Here is a 26,083-nt window from a genome sequence, read left to right as displayed (position 1 = left end):
GTAATGAATGTTAAACTACTATATATAAACTGGGCATTTGTTGTGTTCCTTATATGAATTTTCCTTATTGGAAGAAAATGTGTTCATTACCTTAAATGTTCAACAAATGATTGCCACATTTAAAAGAAATTGCTAGTTCCATGGACAAATGAATGAAGATGCCACACTTCAATAATGGTAAACCTTTACAGGATGACTACAATTCAGTAATCACTACTTACTTAAGTTTTTTACAGATCCACAGGGTAGAAGCACCTTAGACAGGTCAAAAGTGTCTCATTCCCAAGATGATGGATACCCTTTATTAACCAATATTGCCCAGTGCTATGGGGTAGCCACCCATACCCCACTCCATAAGGGATGGATACCCTTTATCAATCAGTAGTGCTATTGGGGGTAAACAACATATAATCAGGCCCAGTACCACCGGGTGTGCAAACCGTGCAATTGCACAGGGCGGCACACCCGGTGGGGCAGCATCAGGAGCAGAGAGAGGCCTGTGTTGCTGCTGGTGGCCCCGATCTCACCAGCGGCAGAAGAAGAGGAGGCCCGTGTTGCCACTGGTGAACCCGATCCCACCAGTGGCAGAAGAAGGAGGTTCGTGGTGCCGCCAGTGGACCCAATCCCACCGGTGGCAGAAGCAGGAGGCCACAGCAGAGGAAACCCATCCTTCAGCTCCTCCTCCAGTGCTGGCCCTGCGGAATTGAATACTTGTGGTGCTAGAGCTTCCTGTATTTCTACTTTATGGTTGCTCTATTCTGTATTTGGTGAGGGTAGGTTTATGTTCTGCATTTGTGACTGAGGTGAGGCATTTTCCCAATAGGAAGTGTTTTGGGGCTTTCGGAGGGTCAAGCCCACACCCAGCACACATCCCAATAGGCCTAATACCATACGGGTTCCAAGTGTCTTTTTTGGAGAGATTTCTGGTTGGCATCACCGCAGTGCATGTAAACTTAATGTAAGTGATATTTTTACCTCAGAATAATGTACGTTGATATCTTTCTTGTAAAATATAAATGCATAACTTTTTACTGAGTGTGTGGAATGGGTCAGGAGGGGGCGCATTGTGCGAGGCTAAAAGGTTCGCCTGGGGCACCTAATACCCTTGCACCAGCCATTGGTAGGGGGTGGGGTGTCAGTTTTTAAAGTTTGTATTGCTGAAGGGAGCTGGGCTTTTTTTGGTGGGCCCAGGACAGAGAATGAATGAACGGTGGGGCAGCAAAAAACTAGCACCAACCCTGTGTATACTAATCAGTAGCTATTAGGTATAGAGACCCTTTGGTAACCAATAGTGACAAACTCTATAGGAGATAATCACTTTCAATAATTAAGTAGCATAGGTACTCCCATAACAATTTTTAGACTTCAGGTGGTAGTCACCTTTTAATAACTGTGAGCAATGTGGGCAGGTGCATAGGGTATAGCCACCCTGGGCATAATCAATACTACACTGTAGATCTGATGTAACACAGCTTGATATAACACAGGCTCACTTATAACGAGGAATACATTTTCAGATCCTAACACCCACGTTATATCAGGTCTACAATGTATTTAGCAATGATAATGTCCTTAATCTCTGGACAGCCTTCAATTTAAAAACAGGGCCAATTTCCACACTCCAAGGCAATGGTGATCAAAGCCCAGTGCTGGAAGTGGTCATGATCAGGTGATGTCTGGCAATGGTGCTGGTCATCGCATATATGGCTGGGAATGGTGATAAGCAAAGCTCTGGTCTAAATGTGGTGACAGGAAGAGTTTGGAGCTGGGACTGGTGAGTGAGTTTAGGACTGCAAGCACTGATAGGTAACATTTAAGGTTGGGAGTGGCAACAGAGCTTAGGGCTGGAAGTGATGATAGGAAGTGCTCGGAGCAGAGAGTGGTGATGGTCAGCATACAGGGTTAAGAGCTGTGATAGCTGAGAATGGCAACGAAGCTCAGAAGTGGGAGTACTGATAGGCAAAGCACCTCCTGGGGATAGTTATAAAAATCAGACTTTTTAAGTTAAAATGCTCCAACACCAGAACTTAAAAGAAAGGATTCAACTCAGATTTAGGTTTTAATCTCATTATGAGCCATAAAATGATACTGCCTGTCATTTTGTGATCACCCATGAAACACCTCTGCCCCTGTCCCCGTCACACTATTGTTGGAATGTCTTATGGTTCATTTCTATTTTCTGGCAAATGTCATCTTTTACTCATTCTATTCTGACCCGAGGAAGGGAGTGTTAGCTCTTGAAAGATATTAATTTCTAGATTCATTATCAACTGCCTCTTCCCACAGGCTACGAAGCAGTGTACAGAATGGTACATCAACAAATTAAAAATTCACATAATACAACACAAACTAGATGTAATCATAAGTCATAAAATACATCAGTTAAAGCCTCCAGTAAAGAGCCATGCTTTACATTGCCAAGAAATGTATTAAATTAGTCCAACAAAAAGATATCACCTTATGGCCATGGGGTCATTAACAATGATCTACCACCACCACCAGCGTCTCCATCCTTTCTTATCTGGACTTACTGTAGACAGCTCACTCCACCTTCCTCCCCACCTTACCTGCCTTCTAAGGGCCTGAAGTCATCGTAAGTGACCCACGGGCCATTCCTCCCAAACTACATCAGCACCTAAATCAGATTATTTACAGACAGCTGGCAATTTCTGCCAAGGTCAGCAGGGAAACACGAGCAGCAGCGCAGAGGATGCAGCAGAGGCAGTGCAAAGCAGGTTAGGGAAGCGCAGAGACTGAAAGGGAAGTAGAAGGAGGTGCAAAACGTGAACAAAAGGGAGAGAAGAAGGAAGAAAAGAGGACAAAGCAGGGAGAAGGAGGAAAGAAGAAAGGAGACCTAGAAAAGGACAGGAAGGGGAGGCAAGAGTACTGAGCAGGGAAAGGAAAGCATAACAAGGTATAAGTGGGGAAAAGATCAGAGAAGAAGTCGCGTGTTCACTTTATAGAGAGAAACTCTATTCAAAACTAGGAAATAAATAGAACGGCTAATGGAAAAGAGAAGAAAAAAAAACTATCAGCAAGTGTACTACAGAAAAGAGGGCAAGAGAATGAGACGGAAAAGGAAAGAGTGGGACAGGGAAAGGACGCTGAGAATGGGCTGGAAATGAGAGAAAGAAAATAAAAGAGGGAAGCAGAGCGAACAGAGGGAAGGCCACATTCTCACGTTTTCTATTCACATCCACTTTATTGTGGTCAGAAGAGAAGGAAAGTCCGGATGAAACACAATGAAACGTTGTAGGGGGCAGATTGCAAAAACATTATGTGACTATTAACAGGATTCAGGAGAACAAGTGAGACAATGAAGACAAGAATAGGAGAAAGCAAGAGAAAATAAATGAAAAGGGGAAGTCAAGGGACAGGAACATCAAGAGAGGGAGAGATTGGTGGAGCGACGCATGGAGAAATAGTCCCTAGAGAAGTATAAGGGTGGCCAAAAACTAAGAGAGAGAGAAAGAGAGCAAAGGAAAAAGGGACAAACACTAGCTAGGGAGAGAAGGTAATGAGAAGTGGAGGGCTTGAGGGAAGAAAGAGGAAGATGTCTCAAATCTCCCTTTTAACCTGCACTGGAGGGACTGGACTTTCTGGAGGCTGACACTGGGAAAATAATATCTTCTTCTGTCCCTACATGGCAACTCTGGGACACAGAGAGAAAGAAGAAAGATCGTTTGATACTGGGGAAATAATAAAAAAAAAAGTACCAGAGGAGAGAAGAGAGAAGGGAAGAGAGGGGAGAGAAGATAATGGATGGGCAGAAGAGTGAAGGATGACAACAGTTTCATAACATGGACCGTGTCAGACTAGGGCACTGTTTCCCAAACTATGGGTTTAGGGCCAGCATTGGCTCCTGACAGACTCTCTGTTGAGTCATTTGATAACATCCCACTGGGATCACTCAACAAGAAACCTGAAGGACAAAAAGCACAGTAAGCAATAACCTAAGAAGGATTATAAACATCCACATCACACTTAGGCATTAAAGCTAGGACGAAACACCACATATTGGGGCCAATGCAATATAGTCCACTCAACCTAGTGCACAGTTTGATGCACAGTTGGACATGCATTTTGGATGCACTAGAATAACTCCCAATGCAGTAATGGGATTAATGCGTCCAAAACACATTCAAACAAGCGCATAACTAATAGCGCTCATCACATGTAAATGCCATGTAGATGAGGTTATTAGCTATTACCCCAATGCAAAAAATCGCTGTGTGCACAAAGTGCACTTTTTAACACAGAAAATTTTACACCTGCCCCGGAGCTGGCATTAAGTCTTGCCATACATCAAGGGCTCAACTTAAGAGCAAAAAAATACTACTTTTCTGTGGTTCCTCCTACTTAGTATCGTTGCAATCTTAAGTTGGAGGAACTGCTGAAAGCAGCACCATGTAAAATTAAAAAGGCTTGCCTGATAAAAAATAGATTTCTGGGTGCACAATATACACCCACAATATGCACGCTCCAGGCCATGTATATTGTGCCGGTCAATTAGCTGCCACAGGATTAAATGGACGCTCATTTTCTTAACCTGCACATGGCTATGTCTCCTGGGTGCCTGATGCCAAGGATGCGCTAGGGATGCACAGTTTCCCCTAGCGTGTCCTTTATAATGCAGCCGTTCATTAGCATATTGCATCGTGCGCCCAGGAGAGGTGGATGGGTGTGCATTAGGAAAACGGGCACTCAATACGAGCGCCGTTTTTAACGTGCTTATATTGCATCAGCCTCTTGATCTTTGAATTCCTTTTTTTGGCCCTGCCATTTCCTTCTTTCTCCTTTTGCTTCCTGCTCAGTCAGAACCAGCGCTGGGATTATGGCACCAGAAGACTTTATTTGCAACTGCTCACGGCTTTTTCCTTAATTTAATAAATGTTCCCCCTCCCCCTTCCCCAATTTTTTCCTCTCCCTCCCTGCATCCACTGTTTCTACTTTGGTTATAGCAGCAATAGCCTTGAGGCCAGGAGTTACGCACCAGGGCTCCTCCCGCAACGCTGCATCACGGGCTCTAAATCCAGCCACCCAAGTGTCACCTTAAACGATGACCATGACTTCCTTCCTCCCAGGGGCTGTGAAAGCTCTTGCAGCTTGTGTGCATGTGAAATTGAAATAATATAGCAAGAAAGCTGATATGAGCTCATCCCACATCCAATGCAGAGCTGGACTCTGATAGCTGGGCAGATAATGAAAGCTAGAACAATCAGAGCTAAGCCAGATTCTTTGCCAGCCCAAGTGATAAGAACTGTAAATGGAAGTACACCCTTATTTTGCAGCAGGCACCACATGTCTGACCTGTCACAAGAAAGAGTGATTGACAAGTGAGACCAAAAGAGGACCTGAGTAGCTTGCCCAAGAGGAAAATTCCAGCAGACAGAGGAATGCATGGCTCAGAAATCATATAAATATTAGTGAACCTTTGATCTTCCCATAGCTCTCAGAAAGAAGATGGGGGAGGAGTTTAAGTCTGGTCAATTGATCCTGGGAATTGTATAAATATTATACTTTGTCGCTGAGCAATAATGAAAAGGAATCCAAGCAAGGGAGAGACAATATGTACATATTCAAGAATAAATCTTTCCCATTTACAACTTGTAATCTGTTAAAATAATGATCACCTATAGAGAGCCTTCATAAAAGAACCATCGTTCATAGGCTTCACTTGGCATGTACAGAATTATTCCCTCTTACTGAGCCATTAGTATAATCATGGGTCCAATGTCTAATTGGTTTTCACTATTTTCATATGCAAATAAAATCTGATATATAACTTTTCTCTGATATGCAATTATAGATCCCCATTCTATCTGTGACATGGGTCCATGTTTTAAAAACAAATCACTTTCTGTATCAGGAGGTTTCCTTCTTGATGAATGATATGGTGCCTCTCCTTTCCTATCAACGGAGTTTATTGTTGTACAAACCCTATTTATTTCTATTTCTTATTTTCTATTCTTTCTTGCAATCTAATTAAACTGGTAATTGGCTTCTGCTGTTGGTGTTGCCCCTTGACCAATGTTATGTGCTCCCTCTCCTGGTAGGAGGGAAGTACTGCAGCCCAGGATAAAGCAATTTCTAATGCCTGCCCTGCAGAACGGCCCTTGACAATCTGATCCTGTCCTGGTTCTCTGAAACTTGGCACACGCTGCATTTTCCAGTTTTATCTTCTAGCTTTACTTTCTTCCTTCTGGATTTGAAACTCACTCAAGCCCTTGGTCTTGTCCAGTGCTGTTTATCTAATTGCTCTTTTCAGATTTCGCATTTTTTCCTGCTCCCCTCTCTTATTATAAATCCACAAATTCCTGGGACTGATCTGACGCTCACTTAGCTTTTTACTTCCTCCTGGGGTTTTTCTAATTTTATTTTTCATCTTTGCCTACTAATGCAGGAACCAAGCACATCTCTCTTTCCCCATTTCTCATTCACAAAACCTTTGCTTATTTCTCTGCTATATGTTCTCGGCTGTTTCAAACTTCATAATTTTTTGTTAATTGGGAAGTGATGAGATGAAACCTTGAAGCATCTTAAGTGCTGAATGGGATCTTGGGCCTGAAGATCTTTTTCACATAGGTTAAAATGTGCATGTGTTGAGGGTTAGGGGACGTCTTTCTTCTTTTTTTTCCCTCAGGCTGATAATAGTGGGCCTCAGCGCCTCCTGCTGTTCAAAAAGTATATTCTATTTCCCTTATATATATATATATATATATATATATATATATATATATATATATATATAGGCATTCTTTGTGCAAGAAAAAGCCTTATGTCCTAGACATGTCTGTCAGTTTGTCTATGCCTGAGAGATTTTGGTGGGATGCCTGTTGTTATTGGTCTCACCCTACCTGAAAAATTGCAAGTAAAGTCTGACCAGCAGTTGACATCTTGCCGGGGGCAGGGGCTATGCATTGTCGTGACTTGCTAGCCCTCTTGTACATGAAGGAAACAGTGCTTCCATAAAAACAATGCCATGCAGTGCTGGCAGGGGGTGCGGGGAGGGGGAAGAGTGGCAGACGTAGATGAAGGGAAGGGGGAGAGCTTGCACAAGAGCTACGCTATTCGTGCTGTATGACACTGAAAGCGGCGTGAGGCCGGGGAAGGGCGACAGGTATGTGCAAAGGCAGAGGACTGAACGAGTCAGTCACGACGGACACAGTAAGGGAAAATAGCTGGAGCAAACATGCACCAGCTGGACGGCACTCTCTCAGGTGCAACGTGTACATCCCTGGGAAAAAAGAATGTCATGCGCACTTCTGGGGACGCTCCCTCTTCTACTTGTGGCTATACTGCATATGTGAACACTAATTTGCATTGTATTTTATTTCTTATGATCTGTAAGTAAATGTTACAGTTTAATCTAAAAAAATAAATAAATGTTACCGTATATATGATATGCTCTGTGGTGGTTTTCAGGCACAATATCTGTCTAATCTTGCAGGCTGTGCAGTGTTGTGTACCCTACAGTTTCCTTCCCAAGCAGCACATCCAGTACACTTGCCTGCTCGGGATGGAGGTGGAGGGGAGGGGGGGAGGGAAGTGGAGGCATTGTGGGTGCTAATCTGGAGGAGTAACAGATGGGGGGCAGACATCATCATCAGCTGATGAACAGAACCCAGAGCCTGAGGCACCTCAGAGAGGACTGGTGAGGAGTATTTTAGGAGCACTACAGTGTTACGTACTAAACTTAAGCACAGTAGTTTGGTTGCAGTGTAAAATATGTAGAAATAAGGGTCTGCAAATAAACTGTAGGTGATACCTTTTCTATGGAGTAACTTAATAGAAAGCTCATCACAGATGGATTAAATTGGTCCAATAAAAAGGTGCCACCTACAACTTTTGTGTTGACCCTTAAACTACTGAAATTAAGAAGTACGAGTACATTACATATCTTGTTTCATTTTTCCAGTGACTGATCAGCTATATTTCCCTTGAGGAGGCAGATCTTGGGGATTGCTCATTTTAAACTTAGATATGGTACATTGAATAAGTAAATGCAAGTTGCTTATACCCTTAAAGGCTGTAAAATCTATTACCTATTTACCGTAATAATATTACTGTCCGCAATTAGAGATGTGAATCGGAACTGATATCGGATCCGATTCTGGTTCCGATTCACATTTATAGAGATGTGAATCGGAACTGAAATCGGATCCGATTCTGGTTCCGATTCACATCTCTATCCGCAATAACACTCTGGCGCCTTCCATGCAATCAGCACTGTAGCATGCTTTTCAAATATGTCAGAGGCATGCATTCAGCACCTCTGGGATGGATGACTGGATAGGCAATGTTTGCCACTGGACTACAAAAAAACTTTCCAAGGAGGCAGGGAACCAGGATATGTATTAGTGTTAACAGCAGTAGCTGCACTAACCAACTATATTGAAATGAACTCGGGGGGGGGGGGGGGATTTTACCAGATTCACAGGGAGTGGTCCTGGAGGAAGGGCTGTGAATTTACACCCCAGGGTTGCTTCTGCCCCAGACATCCATTAAACATTCTGCCTCCATACTTTAAGAGAATAAAAGGGACAGATTAGGGGATGAATCCCAAAGTCTGCATTTTGCCTCAGCTACTTCCGGCTTTCAGGGGGAATGGGGGACTTCCAAGATATTCCAGTAGTAAAACAGTAACCAGAAAGCAAACTGTACACACTGAAGTCATGATGTGGAAAGATAAAATACAACCCCCCCCCCTTCCCCCCAAAAAATTGTGGTCTGAATCTATGTCCCAATGAGAAGGAAAGCTGCCAGTGAATGACAGATGGAGCAGCTACTCATGCGTTTTCTGCAAATCACCCACAAGTAACCTCCCATACCAACTGTGCCAAGAGATATGAGATCCTGATACTGAAATATGATCAAGAATGTGTCCAAGGGAAGCATGTCTGTGCTTCTTGATGGTTGTCTCCTCGAGGGCCAGAATTCCCCAGCATCTCACTTTTCACAGTAAGAATGCACAAGGAGTCGCCACTTGGAAGTAGCTTAGAGCTGGGGGTTCTGCTCGGTTAAGACATTCGTTCAGGCGAGTCTTCTCTGCTTTGTGTTGGAAACATGAGAAAATAATAACAGCTGTGCTGTTTCTGGAATTAGCAATCATGCACATTTATTGCACTATTGTGATGCCTCTTTGTAGTTCCAGCTGAACTAGGGCCGGGATCTGGCACTGTGAGCCGTCGTTCATAATTCACTGGGGACTTTTTTTCCCTGTTTTATATCCCGCCTCCCCACTCCCACTCCACATACCAAGTCTGGTCATTGCCGTGGCAGTCCTGGGCCAGGAACTGCGCACCACGGCTCCTTCTGGAACCCTGCAACCATGGGCCCTGAATCCGGCCACTTGGTGGCACCCTTGAGCAATGACTGTGACTCCCTCCCCCCTAGGGCAGGGATGGCAAACTCCAGTCCTTGAGTGCCACAAACAGGCCAGGTTTTCAGGATATCCACAATGAATATGCATGACATAGATTTGCATACAATGGCAACAGTACTTTCAAATTTTTCTCATGCATATTCATTGTGGATATCCTGAAAACCTGGCCTGTTTGTGGCACTCGAGGACTGGAGTTCGCCATCACTGCCCTAGGGGATGCCACTTCAGCATCCCCAGTCCCAGCCAACCCAGGAAGCGAGGACTGAGCCAGAGACCTTCCATTTGGCGGTGCACTTACTTCTGAGCCACTGGGCTGGCCCACAACTATGCAAGTTGCAGTTACAAATTACAGTGGAACCGTCAGGGTCCAGTGGTTTGCCCATACATGGAGAAGGCATTGCCAGGACCAACAATTCATGAACAAGTGTTGTTAGCATAGACAGTACAAAGACAAACCTGGCATTTCTTAACTTCAGCCCAACACATGTAGAGCGTGATGAAAGGTAATAGATTCAAGGACTATCTCACCTGCTCTTCCTCCTTTCCCACTACGATACCACACGCTCTGCTTCATTTCCAATGTTCACTCTCCGCTTCTCCCCACTCACTCGGGATCCTACGTGTTTGTTCAATACATTCTGAAATTTCTGTTACTGTTTTTGCTCCCACTACTTCCATGTAGCGCAGAGTAGTAGTAGCCACTCCCAGCAACACAACCCTGAGTAAGTGTGAGCCTGTCAGCTTTTGGAAGTTAAACAGGGATGGGCTTAGCTAATACCTAGCCACATGGGAGAATGCCAGGGAAGACCTGGTGCTGTGGGCTGCAGAAGGCAATGGCAAAGCACCACCGCAGGGTCATCATTAAGGGCAGCACCTGGTGGTCGGATTTAGGGCAGGGCCAGATTAAGATCAACTGATGGCCTAAGCACAGCCCAACAGTGGTGCTCCCTCAGGCCTTCCATTGCTTAACTGACAAGACATTAAGACTCAATAAGTGCTGAAGGTGAAATAAGAGATTCAAAATTCAGTTTTCTTCCAGGCCATTCCCCAGGCCAGACCTCACAACCATATTAAATATAAACTTTTTTAAAAATTGTATTTAACACTAAATAGCAGTAAGCAATATAAGCAAATTGTTATTTATAACTAGGGGGCAACAGGCAAAATGCAAATTTTCAACACTCTGTGGTGCCCTCCTTCTCTCGGTGTCTTATGCATGTGCTTATTTTGCTTAATGGTTAATCCAGGGCAGATTTAGGGTACATAGTAGTCCTTCTGGAAGGAGCCCTGGAGCATGACTTCCAGCCTCGGGACCGTTACTGCAATGATGAGACCAGGAGGAGTGGGAGGGTCTATTAAAATAGGGGGGGGAATTCCCAGGTAGTTGTGAATATGGCTCCTGGTGCCAGAAAGACACAAGAGATCCCACCTGCACAGAGACCCACATCTAAATACCGACAAACAAGACAGACGCACCATATCCATGTAGATAAGCACAGGAGAGACACTGCACACCCAGATATAGGTAGACAGAGCACACCAAACACACACAGACCAGATAAACACAAACACACATACTGCACACCCAGACCTAGGGTTGCCAACCGTCCAGTTTTGGACCGGACAGCCAGGTTTTCAGGCATTCTATACAGTGTCCAGTCAGAAGTACCAACCGGACACTAAATGTCCGGTTTTGCAGGTGGATCCTTCTTTTTCCCACAGCCTCTTAGTTAGAGGAAGAGAGAGGCAGGCCGGAGCCTATGGGAGGAGAGCTGTGCTGTATCCCTGCCTCCTTCCCCATACTGTGATTGGACAGCACAGCCCTCAGCTCCCAGTGGTTCTGCAGATACATAGTTACACTGTTTAGGCAGCTCACTGGCAGGATCTAAAATTGATGCAAATGAGGGGGTACCATTCCCCCACCCCAACCCCGGTCCTCAAGTGTCCAGCCCTGGCCTATGGAAAAGTTGGCAAGCCAACCTAGACTAGAGAGAGAGAGAGAGAGAGAGAGACAGCCCACACACCACAGGCACATGCTAAAGTTTTCACTAATTGATCCTATTGTACTCTTTTCTATTTTTTTTCTTAATTTGCTCATCTTTTTAATTTTGTTTAACACGTTTTGCCTTTATTTTCCTCTCTAACCTGTAACTTGCCTCCCCCATCTCGTCCCTCTCACCTCCTTCCTCCTGGCCTGTCTGCCCATTCCCATCCCTTACCACACGAGTTGTTCCCCTCCCCCCACCCTGGGCAGGTAGCAGTAGCTGCAATCTTTCTTTCTCTCTCTCTCTGAACAGGGACCAGGTGACAGTAGAAACTCCTCCCGGGGCTGGGGCTTTAAGGATGGCAGCTCTTCCTGATCAGTGGACTACCACAGGCAGATCCTCCCCACGCCCGACCCTGCCACAGGGGAAGAGCTCACTGCAATGGCTCTTCTCTTGGACCCACTGCACCAGACATGCGGCTTAAGCCGTGGCCGGCTTGCAATGACGTCACTCTGCTGCCTGCCTGCCTCCTGAGCTTGCAGTGAGCGCGCAGCCATGTTTATAGGTCTTTATCAGACAGCCAGCCATTTCTCCCCCTCCCCTTCAGGATCAGGCCGGCCTTCCCCCACCCCGTACTTGCGCACCCCTGGCATATGCACAAGCGTAGAATCGACATCCTCTGCAAAGCAGGACCTGCCAGCTCCCTGTGCCCGGATCGTGCACCTGGTTATTTCCACCCTGCTTTCTTCTTCCGCCACTCCCCGCCTCAAATGTCAGCTCAGAGCTCGTACGGCAACAGCTGTTCCTTGGCTATGAATAGATCTCGTTTTTAATGGAGTTGGTGGTTTTTTTTTTTTTATTTAGCACTCTGAATACCAGCATGACCCACTCAACCACACCTACTCCCCCAGCACATCAAAGGATGTATTCCTAATTAGCCCTGGAATCGTTGCTTGGGAATTGGACTGCAGCTGTTGCTTCGTGTACGTCCCAGTGTAACAAGCCATTTGCATGGATGGTTCAAATATCTTACAGATGGCTTAAGACGAATCTGCTAAATTCTGTTCTGAGCTATATAGCGAGGGAATGCAATAGAAATTAAATTAAGTAAAGGGAAAAGTCACTGTGCTCCTTGAGGGAGGAGAACTACTTGGCTTAGTTGTCTCCAGGGAGAAATAGAAACAGATTTAAGAGGAGTGTTATAGTGGAATGGATGTTATTTGTATAGCACTAGGAAAATATATGGAAGCCACCATCTCCTTTTTCTTTTGTTTATAAGACTAAGCTGTCGTGAATCATATGGCTCCTAGAATCATATTTTGAAGATAACTGATAATATAAGAGTTATCTCATGATGACATTGAGTCTGCCCTTCAGATGCCACATAGGCTCTTTCCTCCGAGATCTCCTGGAGGGATTTATATGGTCTCAAACACCCGTGCACAACACCTTTGGGTAATTGTTATGTTGGTCCAGTACAAGCTTTCAAATCCTGGAAAAGAGTTGAGTTTTCTCCAGGATCAGTATGGCTCCTAGAAATTTGAATTTTCTATTTAATGTTCTGAGTTTTATTTTTATTTGCAATTTACAATAACTTTACCATGGTATCACTTGATTACAATGCCTGTCTCTCTATTCAAGTGTCAACTGTATTTGCTACATTTAGCTACTCTAGATGCAGGGGTATCTCTTGATTGCAAACTCCCCCCAAAGTCAATTTATTTGCTATAAGAAGGTTTGTTAAAGCAGAATTTGTCTACTCTAACAAATAAAATATAAGATCTATTTTTGGGGGATATGACTGGTTTGATATATGACAGCTGTCTCCATTCTATCCTTTGGAGGGGAAAAACCCATGGAGGTGAAAGGTAAAAAGAAATAGGATGGACCAGCATGAGATTTTGACCATGCATATGACTGCCTTTTGTTTAAATTATCATCCACCTAAAGACAGCGCACATGGGAAGCTGAGTAAAAGAAGGTGCAGGTCTTGCAGGCCGATACAGTAAAGTCCGCGGGAGAGCGGGCAAACGCCCGCTCTTTTGCCGTGCGCACCAGCCACTTGCCGGTGCGCGCGATTCAGTATTTAAATTAGGCCCGGCGGTAAAAACGGGCAAAAGGAGGTGCTAGAGCCTCCTTTTTGACAGGAGCGGCGGCTGTCAGCGGGTTTGACAGCCGACGCTCAATTTTGCTGGCGTCAGTTCTCGAGCCCGCTGACAGCCACGGGCTCGGAAACCGGACGTCGGCAATATTGAGCATCCAGTTTTTGGCCCGACAGCCGCTGGCCGAATTCAAATTTATTTTTTTTTTAACTTTTTTTACTCTTCGGGACCTCCGACTTATTATTGCAATGATATTAAGTCGGAGGGTGCACAGAAAAGCCTTTGGGTTGGCGCTAATTTCTGAAAGTAAAATGTGCGGCTTGGCTGCACATTTTACTTTCTGTATCACGCGGGCATACCTAATAGGGCCATCAACATGCATTTGCATGTTGAGGGCGCTATTAGGTGCCGCGGGTTGGACGCGCGTTTTCCGCCCCTTACTGAATAAGGGGTAAGGGAAAACGCGCGTCAAAGAGCAGGTTAACAGTGCACTCCGTCGGAGCGCACTGTACTGTATCGACCTGTTGGTGAGGGTGGGCGCCCGCCAAAGTGGGCACCAGCCTGGAGTATGCAAGCATGTAGATGCCAAAGTGGAGTGCAGGTTTATGTTTTCCCCACTTTGAATAGTGTGTGGGCATTACAGCAATGGATGTGGCATAATCCTGCAAGGATCAGACTGAAAAAACTGGATGAGCTTAGGGGCACAATGGACTATTTAATTAACCCTTCCAAGTATTGATGATGACATACTTTGGATCTATTTGAATATAGGCTTGAGACGGGAAAGCACTAGACTCTACTTACATCGACCATGTGCTGACACATATTTTGCCCTCTTCATGCTTGCTTTGGATGGGCCCTCTCGCTAGAGTTCTGTTGGCCATTGTCTAATGTCTAATGACATCCAGAGGAGTGGACAATTTTCCCAGCCAGTTTGCTGTAGGTACAGAGTGGAAGAATCAGCTGTGTAGAAAGGGACACTGGGACTTGGCAGTCATACACTCATAGGCCCAGGAAGTGCCATGAGGTCAAACCTTCACTAGGAAGCAAATGGTTCTTCAATGTATTTTAAAGCTATTTTGCTTTAATTTTACTTTTGAGTAAAGCAAGTTCATTATTGATTCCTGTCTGAAATCTGGGTAGATGTCATTCCACAACCATTTTCCAGACTAGCCAGCATTTCCCACCGCTCTTGGGTGAATTATTGTAACTTCCAGTGTATTCATTATCACACCACTGGTAAGACCAAGAGCTTCCACTACATAACATTTCCTGCACTTATTAATCAAAGGAGCAATTACCAAATTATCCTTATTGGGACAAACACTCCATGAGCTTTCTACTTTGTAAGCATTGCATCAATTTTCAAAGAGAGCAAGCGTGCGCATGCATTTGGCCACAGGACGGGTACAAATTGCCCAGGGTCACTAGTATCTGCTTTATCTGTGGTAGACTCCTTGGAAAACCATAAGCAAAGACTGGAAAGCATCATTTATACATGCACATTTCCTCTTCCAGTCTGCATGTGCCTCCTCTCAATATGGCTGAAAGCCCATCCCCTTTGTCCAACGCCATGCAAACATCTAACTCCATCGAGGTACAGCGATTTTAAGGCAGTGGCTGAATGTGGCTAAAATGCTTTCTATCTGTGAAAATTTCTTTGAAAATTGCCTTTCACGTGGTACTTTTCTTATGCCCGTCAGTCGCAGATGGCTGCGACTGCTGTTGCTCACCTCTTGTTTTACTGCCCTGACTCCACTAGGAAGACTGGCAGCCTCTGCCAGCTATCGCCGGCCTGCCCTCCCGCCCCTGTTCCGGGCCTCCCTGGACGGTGTGGACGCTGCCGACCACCATCTTACCCTCGGAGCTCCTTAGGCCTCCGTGAGCGCTTCCGGGTCAGTCTTATGCATGCCATGGCGGGAACCTCGGGGGCGTCCCCCTCGGATGATGTCATTCTCCATGGACTCTTAAGCCGGCTGGCCCTGCCTGCCTACGACTTGGCAATGAGTTCCCTCATTGCTGAATCCGCTTCGCTCACTACGAACCTTCCGTTCCAGCTCCTGCTTCCTCGGCATGAGACGTCCCGGGTACCCGCTCCTCGGGGGCCCTTTCCCCGTCTCTGGCTATCCACTCCTCGGAAGGCCTTTCGCCTATGACTGCTGCCTACCCCGTTCCCCGGGGCTCCCTCTGGAACTATCATTACTTCCACTGTGAGTACTTCGCTTGCGGACCATTACCGTATTCTCTCTACTGAGGAACGAACACTCATCGGTGTACCCCGCCCTGAGGACCACTACTGTATCATCTCTATAGAGGAATCCTCTCTCCTGGTTATACCCCACTCCACAGATCCTGTGGCACCTCTGTGTCTGTGTGACTTTCTTGCTACACTCCCTGCTCCGCGGGCAGTGCCTCTCTCTCTACTCTCTCTCCAGTACCTGCTGTCCTGCACACTTAGCAGCTGAGACCTCGCCTCCCTACGGTGAGGCTCACGGGGCTCCTCCCTGTGGGCGGTACCATCTCTCACCTCGGCCCAGGGCCCACGAACCCACAAATCCTAACAACTTTATACCCAAAAAGGTTGTCATCATTATAAAAAGGATAAATGTCCCATGCATAAACAGCAAAGCAAAGCCCAGGCCTGTGTGTAGCAAGACTCACATCTGCTTTCAAGTTCCTTAGATCATGCTGAGAGCTTATTACACTAATGAATCTAGAAAGGGTGCATCAACCTTCTTAGCAGCGAGAGGTTTTTCAGAAATTAATACAACATAGCTGGGTGCTGCACAATAATAACTTCCAAGCCTACTACAATTTTCTTTTTTTTATTTATTACCAAGGATGCTATGAGGATTGGTTAGCTGTCAATCCCAGTTGCAGCTTCCATCTCCCCTCAGCACTGTCCTATAAGCTAGGACTCTACTGTACTACCAGAAAGAAATCTGGTAAACACTGAGCCATTTTAAGTTGGGAATCATGGCAGTTTCCAGGGGAAGGTGTGCAAAGGAAGAGACATCATATTAAAGATGTACCTTCAAAACATCTCCAAGGCAGTAATGGTGGAAGGAAGAAAATGATTCACAAAGATGGCTTTTTGCTCAACAGCCCTTTTTCAAGGGGCACAGTAGCTCAGATGTAATTCATACCCTAGGAATGCACCAAGATACCTCTATTACCCCAAATCCAATGTAAAGACACAAGGGCCTGCTTTGAAAAGGCTGCTGCATTCTCTCATTCTCCAACCCTGGAGCCCATAGCATTCCTTCTAATGTGCCGCCTGTAACCCCTGCAAAATACACCACCCAGTCTTTTCCTAAATAAGATTCTCAGGATCTTAATCAGTACTGTAGGCACTAAGATTGGGGGAGGGGCGGCATTCATTACACCTTATGCTGGAGCGAAGCTGCAAAGAAGACATATGGGATTTATCAGAGGCAGATGTCCATAGAGAAGACATGGGAGATTCTATGAATAATCCTGACAATACATTCAGAAAGAGATCCTGCATGCAGTAACCCTAGGACAGCAAAGCTCTACATAAATTATCTCCTTCCTGCTGGGATTTTTGTATGTCCATCTTTGCATGGATAAGCACACAGCTAATTATAAATAGTGATTTATAATATACTCTGAGATATGTGCATTATTTTTGTAGGTAAGCTCAGAATAACTCTTTCAGTCTCACAGCCCCAGGGCACTCTTAGAAATTATTAAGCATTGTTTTATTGCTGGCTTTTGTTGGAATGTTCAGTAAAAGGAACATGGTCGCTATGTTAGCCCTTAGAAATACCGAGAGTCTGTGAACAAATTGCTAGCAGCGCCTTTTTATTAGGCCTACACAGGGAATGTGTTGAGTTAGCACCGGATGGAATCTTTCGAGTAGCTGTGCTTTCATCAAAGCTTCAAACCACATTAATGTCCCCGTCGCTCATTTCTCACAGTCTTAACCCAACCAGTTTGTGCATGGCTTACATCAGATCAATACCCCAGGGACTAATATTCAGGTAACCTCACCTGCACTGACTTAATGAAGAAAGGATAACTCTCAAATGCATCATTAAGCCAATGGAACCGCTATCGCCCTCAGCTTGCTTGCAAGGCTCTGCACGTGCTTTTAGCGGAGAATGTGCATAGCCTGCATGCCAGCTTTTAAGTTACAAGTAAGTGGAAGTTGGGTGCTTTGGAGACCTGCTGATTGTCAAAGGGATGCTGCTGCTGAAGTCTTTGGGAATGAATGATCATGCAGCCAAACCTGAGAGAGTTGTGTTCGTCTTCCAGTGCAAGAGGGTTGAGAGTTCTGTGAATGCAGAGAGTTTGGGGTAAAATCTCTGTTGCATAGTTTCTGGTGTGTTAATGATACTCCTTGTGCCTCTGGGACACCCTATTTATTTGTTAATTGGTTATGGTTAACTGCTTAGTTCGATGTAAACTGAGTTGATTTGATTTGTATCAAGAAAGTCGGTATATAAAAGCCTTAAATAAATAAATAAATATTCTGTTTCATTTTAAACAGAAGCCCTCGGCACCCACGTCCCTACCCCTTCCCTCTTTTCAAAGGTTGTACAGTAATTTGAAGAGGGGGGTGGGGAGCTCCCTCTTAGCACAGAATCCACTCTGCTGTTCAAAAAATACTCTGCTGCATTGGAATTCTTTTATAAAACAAAGTCAGCCCATCAAATCACATTTCAAAGGGGCAAAGTTTGTGGGCAGAGCTAGAAAGGCAGACATGTGCAGAGTCTCTTGATCAGACAGTGGAGTTAAAGTGTCCTTCCCAAGCCACGAGTCACTTTGCAAAGATTAGATGTTTGGAGTTAGCTTGTGGCGTGGGCATACACTGCTGCTCAGTATCACTCATTGTAGGAACAGAGAGGGAGATGTGTGTTAAAACAGCGTGCTAAAATTCAGCAGGCAATCTCTTAACACATGCACTAAAAATGTTAACTCCCCATGCAGTAAGTTAATGCTATGCTAATGCTAAAATTCAGCGGGCAGTCTCTCATACATGCACTAAACAATGTTAGCTCTCAGTGCATAAAAATCATGATTTGTGCACATCAACCATATTTTCTTGGCACACATTTTCTGTGCATGTTGTCTGTGTGTAAATCTCAGTAACTTAAATTTGGAGCACAACTTTGTGCAGCTCCTAACTTAAACATAACCTCTGAGCACAAAAATGCTTTCAACACAGAAAACATTTTTTGTGTGTGTGTATATAAATCATATTTTATGCACAGAAAACATGTTATATGGGCACTGGCTTCTGCCCAAAGACTAACATTAGCCCTGGGATCTTTTCTCCACCTCAGACTAGGAGCTAAGTTTCCAGTGTTAAGAAAACACGAGGTAAGCCAGCGCACTTCTCTGCATTAATGGGTAATAGCTAATGAAAGATGTTCCGTCTTTCTCTACTTCTGACATTGGGACGTTCACGGTGTCTGATGGGTAATAGCTAATGCCATCATTAGCATGGGATGTGCATGAGAGGGCACCATCTGCACGTGCGCACAGACTCCTTGCCACATTGGCAGCAAAGTTCGCACACAAAAAGTATGCACACACCTGCAGGTTAAAATGTACGCCCTGCTAGGGCCCCTTATTACATCGATCCTAGAAATCATATAGAAAGAATGTGATGGGTGCTAATCTCTCACCAACCTGTCTCGCAGTAAGGAATAGACTTCCTCACTGGAATCCAAACTCTCCTGCCTTTCAATACTTCCTCCTCAAGCTTCATGCTATGCTTAAAAAGTCAAAGGTCACGGAATCTGCCAAGGAGACCCATGCATGAGAAACGGGGGTCGGCTGCTATCCTATAAAAAGGGGCCATTTTAGTGACAATCCAGCAGCACCCAGCCTCTCCTTTCCTGGGCCAAAGAAAAGTGGCAGAAAGGTTTTTATTCTTGCAGCTGTCATTCTAAAATCTGGTTTCTTTACTCCCTGCGGAGATTGAAGCTCCTGAATTCCCCTCTCTCCCCCAAACTGGGGACTGTTCTTTCTACCTGGCCAAAGCCGAAGTCTCTCTCTGGTGGCATCTGCAGCAGAGAGCACCCAGCTTAAGCTTCATAAACCAGATCCTTCATGCAGTAACTGGGGGGGGGGGGGGGGAATGATTTCTAGTTAAGGAAGGGTGTGAAGGACCGAGCAATTTCCCAGAAAAAAATGGGCAAAATCCTTTAGTGCATGAGGCCCAAAGTGAGTAAACGTGACCTTTGAGTTGGACTGCTGAGCTCATGTGTGCAATTCAAACATTGTAGTTTTACACACCCATTCTTTTCAGTGGAAGGAGATGCCAGAGAAATGTGTCGTAAAAGCTAAAAGCCCAAATAGCTTGAATATACTTTTTTTTAAGGTAAAAAGTTCTTATTTCTACAAGCCACCACCGTGACGCTGCTGGAGCATGACCAGGAAGCACCGTCAGTCACTGTGCCAGAGAATCCCCACTTTGTAGCTGAGGCCCAGGTGCTGCATCCAAAAGTGTTTGATCCTGATCTGATGCTCCAGGCTTATCTTTCCACCAAGGAAAGGAAAAGTCTAGCAAAAGCAAAGAGCTGCCAGCACATTGGTTACTTCCTGCCTGGCGGACAGCAGCCTCTGAATCCCCTGCAGGATTCTCCCCCCCCCCCCCCCGGCCCTGACCCCCACAGCACAGCCGCTGTATGCTAACCCAGAATGGAAAAGGTCCTTACCATGTTGGCTGTTCACCCTCAATGCCCGCAGAGCTGAAAGAAAGATGGGAAGAAGAAAAGGCAGGGAGAAGGTTTGCCTCGCGTCTCCTCCTTGGCACCGAGAAGCTTCCTCTCAAAATCTGCACCCTCTAATTTGTACCGGCCCCTCTCAGCCAACAGCCGGTGCCAGCCCCCCACCCAGGACGGCATGCCTTCGCATACAATTCTCCAATCGGCCAATCCATCTCTGAGATTTTCTGATCCCTGGCAGCAGCATTTTACCAAATTTAGAAAGAGGATTAATGGGGTGGGGGGAGAATTGCGTGAAGTGGAAAAAAAATAGTTATCAGGTAAAAGATAGGAGGAGAGGGGGAGGACCAGAAGGGGAGGAGGAATTTAATGTTAATCCCTTCTAAGCAGCTGATGAGAAGGAACATATGGCAAGAGACCCAAACTGGGAACAGTAAAAAGTGTCAGCTTGTCCCCTCCCTTCCAGACCCTAAAATCCTTCAACATAGCTCTGGTGGTCTCCTTGCAGGATTTACAGTGTTCTGTTCCCCATCCCCACGCTGAACCAAGTGTTCTGGAAGATGAAACAAGAGGAAAGAGGGCCATGTGACCGACCCCCCCCACACACACACCCCTGGCTGCAATGCCAGTGTTAGAAATAGAAAGCAAAGAAAACAAGAGGAGAAGCTAAGGTATCTGATGGGAAAGCCAACCGAGCAAGCAAAAAGATGTTTTATGTCAAGAAAATTCAATCGGGGCATGAATTATATCCAATTTACACAAGACACTGGAGTGGAGGTGGGGGTGAGGGATAGGGGTGAAGTGGAGTGTAGTGGAGTGGAAGGACCAGGAGTGGAGTGGGTGTGAGACTTGATCTATATGCGTGATGTGGTCTGAGCAAGGTTTTGGTATGTCTGTATGTTTGAGCGTGCGACGAAGCATGTATATCTGTCTGTCTGTGCTTGTGTTATGCATGCACTGGTAATGTTTGCTTGTTTGCTTCTGGCTAGGCTGTTGTGTTTATTTCTGGATATTGTGAGATGTGTGACATGTGTGAGGTTCCTTTGTGCATATATGTTGGTGGTGTGCACAGCGTGTCTGTATTCCCGTGAGGTAGCTGTATGCTTGGATGTCTGCTGTTTTCTTATTTTTGTGTGTGGTGCTTGTCTGTTGCCGTGGAGAGAAGGGTGAACAATTCATGATTTGAAATGAATATCACAAATTTGGCAGATTCATGCCCGCGGGCAAGTCATGGATATTGACGTAATTCCATGAAGATTGTGTTTTCATATTTGTCATTCTGCGGGGTGTAGTCTGCGTATCTTCTCATGGGCAGAAGGGTTAGAGTAGACCAGGGCAGGCCAGATCACTGGTTCTCAAATAGATCTGCATTTTATGGTACCCAAAATATGCAAATCAACCTTGATCTTAGACCATACGCTTGCAGATATGTCTCCTGAATATTTATTCTGGATATTCTGAAAATCAGACCTGCTGGTTGGTCTCTAGGATTAGAACCACTGGGCAAGGTTACAGGTTCTTATTGTCTGGTTCTATAAACTATATTTAATAAACAAGTTTTTGTTTTTGTGAGAGAAACTTGTTCTACTTCACTCCTTCCCTTCCAAAAGAAAATATAGTTTGATTATGCCCCCTGCCCAGCTTCTGTGGGGCTTAATGCACCAGGCCAGTCATAGTCATAGTGCCCACCATTGGCATCACACCAGTTTGCAAGCCCCACCCTGTGCTGAGGCAGTGGGCACTCATTCCTTCTAGAGCAGAGTTAGTTTGTGTGAACCACGTCTCCTGGTATTATGACTAAAGCCCAGAAAAGCAGCAATGAGGTTCCTACGCGTCTGTGGAAAATGAACAAGTGTTTGCCACCAGTGGATGAGGTGGGGCTGATGATCATACACGTGGCAGTGGTTGGGAAAATGCTTGTGAGGCGACCGCCTCCGCACTTAGAAAGAAAAATCGGTATACCGGTATCGGCAGTCGGCGGCTGTGCCGCTGGGGCCACTTCCATGCAGACCACCACATCGAGCCCGGCATTACCTTCTCCTGCTTCTGCCACTGGTGGTGCAATGAGCTGAGCCACTGAAGCCGGCCAGCCAAAGAAAGCACAGCTGCGTCTTGAATTGTCCAAATCGAGTTATAGAGAATACATTGCATGTCCAAGCGGCTCATACTATCAGTGTTAATCAAAGTGGTAGAGACTCACCCAAAATTAGAGGCAGATGATAAGAACCAGAGGCTATGACACATCATCAATAAAGGATGCTACTGTTAATTTAAACTTGACAGAAGAAATGGTAGAATTGGAGAAGGTTATTCTTCATGATGGAGAACATCATGTGGAATCCAATGATAAATCCAATGATAAATGAAAGGATGGCGATCTACATAAGATGCATGTGCCTAGTCCTCATCAGTCTTTGATTGAATTCAAGATAAAAGTGACATCATTGCTTTTCCCTGATCCTGCCATCATCACCATCATCTTTCGACTTATCGGCCACTGGCAGCAGCAGTGGCTTTCTCCATGTTCTTTGAATGCAGAATTTGTTTGGGTGGACAGTGATGCACAGCCCTCAGAACTGGACACAATATTCTAGGTGCGGTGTCACCAGTGCTCTGTACAAAGGCATTTCCACCTTCATCTTTCTATTGGTCATGCAGCAGAGGTAAAAGTAATGCCAGGTGCAGCGTGTAATATCTCCTCACCTTTGTCTGTTTCTGTCCAGACACACCACGCACAATCCTTGACAGGAATGAACCTCACTCTTAAGGCAGGATACTTTGTTATTGGGCATGATCTCAATCACTCAAATTTATTGCTAGTGCTTTTTTGAAGACTTGCAGTGTGTCAAAGGGAGCTTTCTTCTGGAGCTCTCAAGGTGTAATATGTAAAGACAACATATCCAGTTGGGCTTGTAAGTTCTTTTAATCAACCAGTAGCACCCACAACAATTGGGACTATTCCCGTATTTTCCTGGTCTCTGCATCTCTCCTTCCATACATAACACAGAACAGTCACTTGGTATGCAGTGCACTGTTCAACATCCAGAAGTTCAACAATTTTTCCATTGATTTGCTTAGCACAGAACACATAATCTGATATGGAAACAGACTGGGAGAACATTGATAATGCAAAGGGTTTTGCAGCTCACAGGGACTCTGCTTCACTGTTTGCCAACATTTTCTCTACAAAGATTTTAGTTTCTCGGCTGTAATCATGGTTCGCCTGGATCATGGTTTTATTTTTGCATTTTATTTTGTATTGTTATGTATGTCTGACATCTGAATTGTTTGATGTTTAGCTGCATAGTCCGTCTAGCACAAGGAGTCCCGATACAGGCAGAATTACAACAATCTTAAAATAAAGAAAGATGAGTACTTATTAGCAACATTGTTGGACAAATGACTCAAAAATAAAATGGGAGAATTTGTGCATGGTTGTCAAGAGAGCTGTAGACTGCATGGGAGAAGCAGCAGCGAATATTGAGACAAGCTAGGATAACTTCTCTGGGGCTGGCCCTAGTAGTCAGGAGCAGTGCACTATTACAGGCAACAGACAATGCATTGGGAAGCAAGTGCTATGTCTGGCCACGTTTGACAACCCCCTGACCTAACTGGATAAGTTGTTAGCCAGCTTCAGATTTATCTAGCTCTGTCAGGGGCAGAGCAGCACTAACCTAAAATTAGCCAGATAAACTAAAGCCGCTGAATATCCTGACCAGGTTTAACTGGCTAACTTTGCCAACCGCCCAGTGGCTGAAAATAGATCCCTTAGATCCTAAACTAGATGTCCCTACATGTTACGTTTGTAAATTTAGTTGGATTTTTAGCTAAATTTAGGGACATGAAACTTAAAAACCTAAATTTAAGCCTGAAATTCGTTTACCTACATTTAGTGCTGTACAGTGCTGACTCTTTTTCCAACCCCCTGTGGTCGTCCAATTTTAGGCCACTTAAACAATGGCACCTAGGCGCCATCCATAAATGACATCACACTATTTTGGCATGAAATCAACCCCCTCATCACAAAATTGGTAACCCCCCCCCCCCCTCCTGTCAGACCATGACAGCATTTACAGATGGCCCCCCAGTGGAAATAGGTTCCCAAATGTAGGTGCTCAGATCTAGCCAGCTTTCAAAGGATGCCAAACTCCCAAAACTAGGCATCTAAACCCTTTGAACACTGACTCCATAATGTCATGGCCAGGTGGATTAAATCACTCCAAAGATGACCGAGTCATTCCACTGCACCCTCTCTTCTTTGCCCACAAACAGTGATGGACGTGAGTATGGGAAAGGATTGCACAAGGCATCATCTCCACTAGGAAGAGTATCAGCAGAGTCGCATAGGTGCCAGCCAATAGCTCTTCATTCAGGCTAGATACCTGACGGCACAGGCTGGGCTTCCTTTCAGGGGGTACTTAATGGTCCTGAATACCAGTGCCTTTTTTTTTTTTTTCCTCCATCTCCTTGATTTGCCCTGTGGTCCTTAAAAAAAATCAAAAAACTCCACATGCATCCTGCACGTGAGTACTGGCGACTTCTTTTTCCAGAAAGGCAGCACTGGCCAGGGGTAACATAATTACAGACCACAGGCCCAAGTCGTCAAACTGCATTGCCCAAACATTATCATTCACTAAAATGACTTTGCAATGGATCACAGCATGCAGGCTCTTTCCGCTGGTGAAGCTTGCATTTGTGCTGTCAAGGTGTGACCAGGCAGAGCAGTAACCTATTTACGGTACTTATAAACCCTTGATATTCCACTTTTCCTAGAGGTAGGCACAAGGCAGATTACATAAAAAAGAAAACAAACAAAAAAAAAGAACATTTGAAAAACAAGAAAGAACCTTGTAACAATAGATTGCAAACTGCAAGTCCCTGGCATTCATTGTTTTTCTCTTCGAGGTACTCAGACCGATCTGCAGACCCCCCCCCCCCCCCCCCCCCGCCGGTTGGGTTTTCGGCATATCCTTACAAATATGGATGAGAGATATTTGCATGCCTCCAATGTATGTAAATATATATCATGTATATTGGTTAGGGGGTGGGGTGGGGCCAGATGTCTGGTTTGGGCATCACTGTCTTACATAGATCACTATGAGCTGCCATTCCACCACCATCGATAGTGTTAGGTTCCTTGCTGGGTTCTCCTTCATATGTTTAGCTTCTCACAAGGGTATAAGGAACCTTTTTTTTTCCATTCATGTTACTTTCTTTTTTTTCTATTGATAAATCATCTATTTGGTCTTTTGCCACTTTGTGGTGCGTTTTAGTAGACAGTTCACTTGCCATCTTGTTGTTGGTGCTCATGTTACGTGCACCTTTTTTCTTCATGTGTGGTGGTGTCTAGATGATTTGTTTGTGTGGTGAAGTGATTGTGTTGCATGCACACTAACACCGTAGATGATGGCAGAAAAGGGCCATCCAGTCCATCCAGTTATCCTGTCCACACTACTCACAAGGCCAGATGAAGGCATAAACACACTGGGTGCATGCCCAGGATCCAAACAGTTGGGAGGGTGGGGGCCTGCCACATGTGCTAATTCAGCGGTGTTTGGCCGGTTTGGTCAGATGTGCCGGCATACATATATGCTGGTAAGTCATATATTCAGCTGGTAAGTCAACTGTCACCTGGCAGAAAGACGTGCGGGGCTGGGCTAGAGCCACTACCACTGTCTATCCTGCCTGTCCCCTGTGCATTCTCCTCAGCTGGCAGGGGGAGTGGGTAAGCAGTGCTTTCTTACCTCTTCCTCTGCCGTCGGAACCATTTGGGGCCCTCTAGTCCCACAAGACTTGCCAGCCCCATGCGATTCCAACGGCAAAAAAAAAAGCTAACGGAGGAGAAGGCAGCAACAATTAAGAAGTGTTGCTTGCCAACTCCTGCCGGGGGGCTAGGGGAGGATGAAGGTGACT

The 26,083-nt window shown here is 45.2% G+C and overlaps 1 protein-coding gene across 1 annotated transcript in view; it reads right to left on the bottom strand.

The window, feature by feature from the left end:
• Positions 1 to 20,180, bottom strand: part of TNNC2 (troponin C2, fast skeletal type) — a 29,617-nt gene extending 9,437 nt beyond the window's left edge. The window contains exon 1 of the mRNA XM_029612811.1: positions 20,162 to 20,180. Within this exon, the coding sequence (XP_029468671.1) occupies positions 20,162 to 20,164 (3 nt within the window). The 5' untranslated portion in view covers positions 20,165 to 20,180. The remainder of the gene's footprint in view (positions 1 to 20,161) is intronic.
• Between the last annotated feature and the right edge of the window lie 5,903 nt (positions 20,181 to 26,083).

This window comes from Rhinatrema bivittatum, chromosome 8 (genome assembly GCF_901001135.1).
Source record: "Rhinatrema bivittatum chromosome 8, aRhiBiv1.1, whole genome shotgun sequence".
NCBI lineage: Eukaryota > Metazoa > Chordata > Amphibia > Gymnophiona > Rhinatrematidae > Rhinatrema > Rhinatrema bivittatum.
This window is presented reverse-complemented; position numbering and strand designations above follow the sequence as displayed.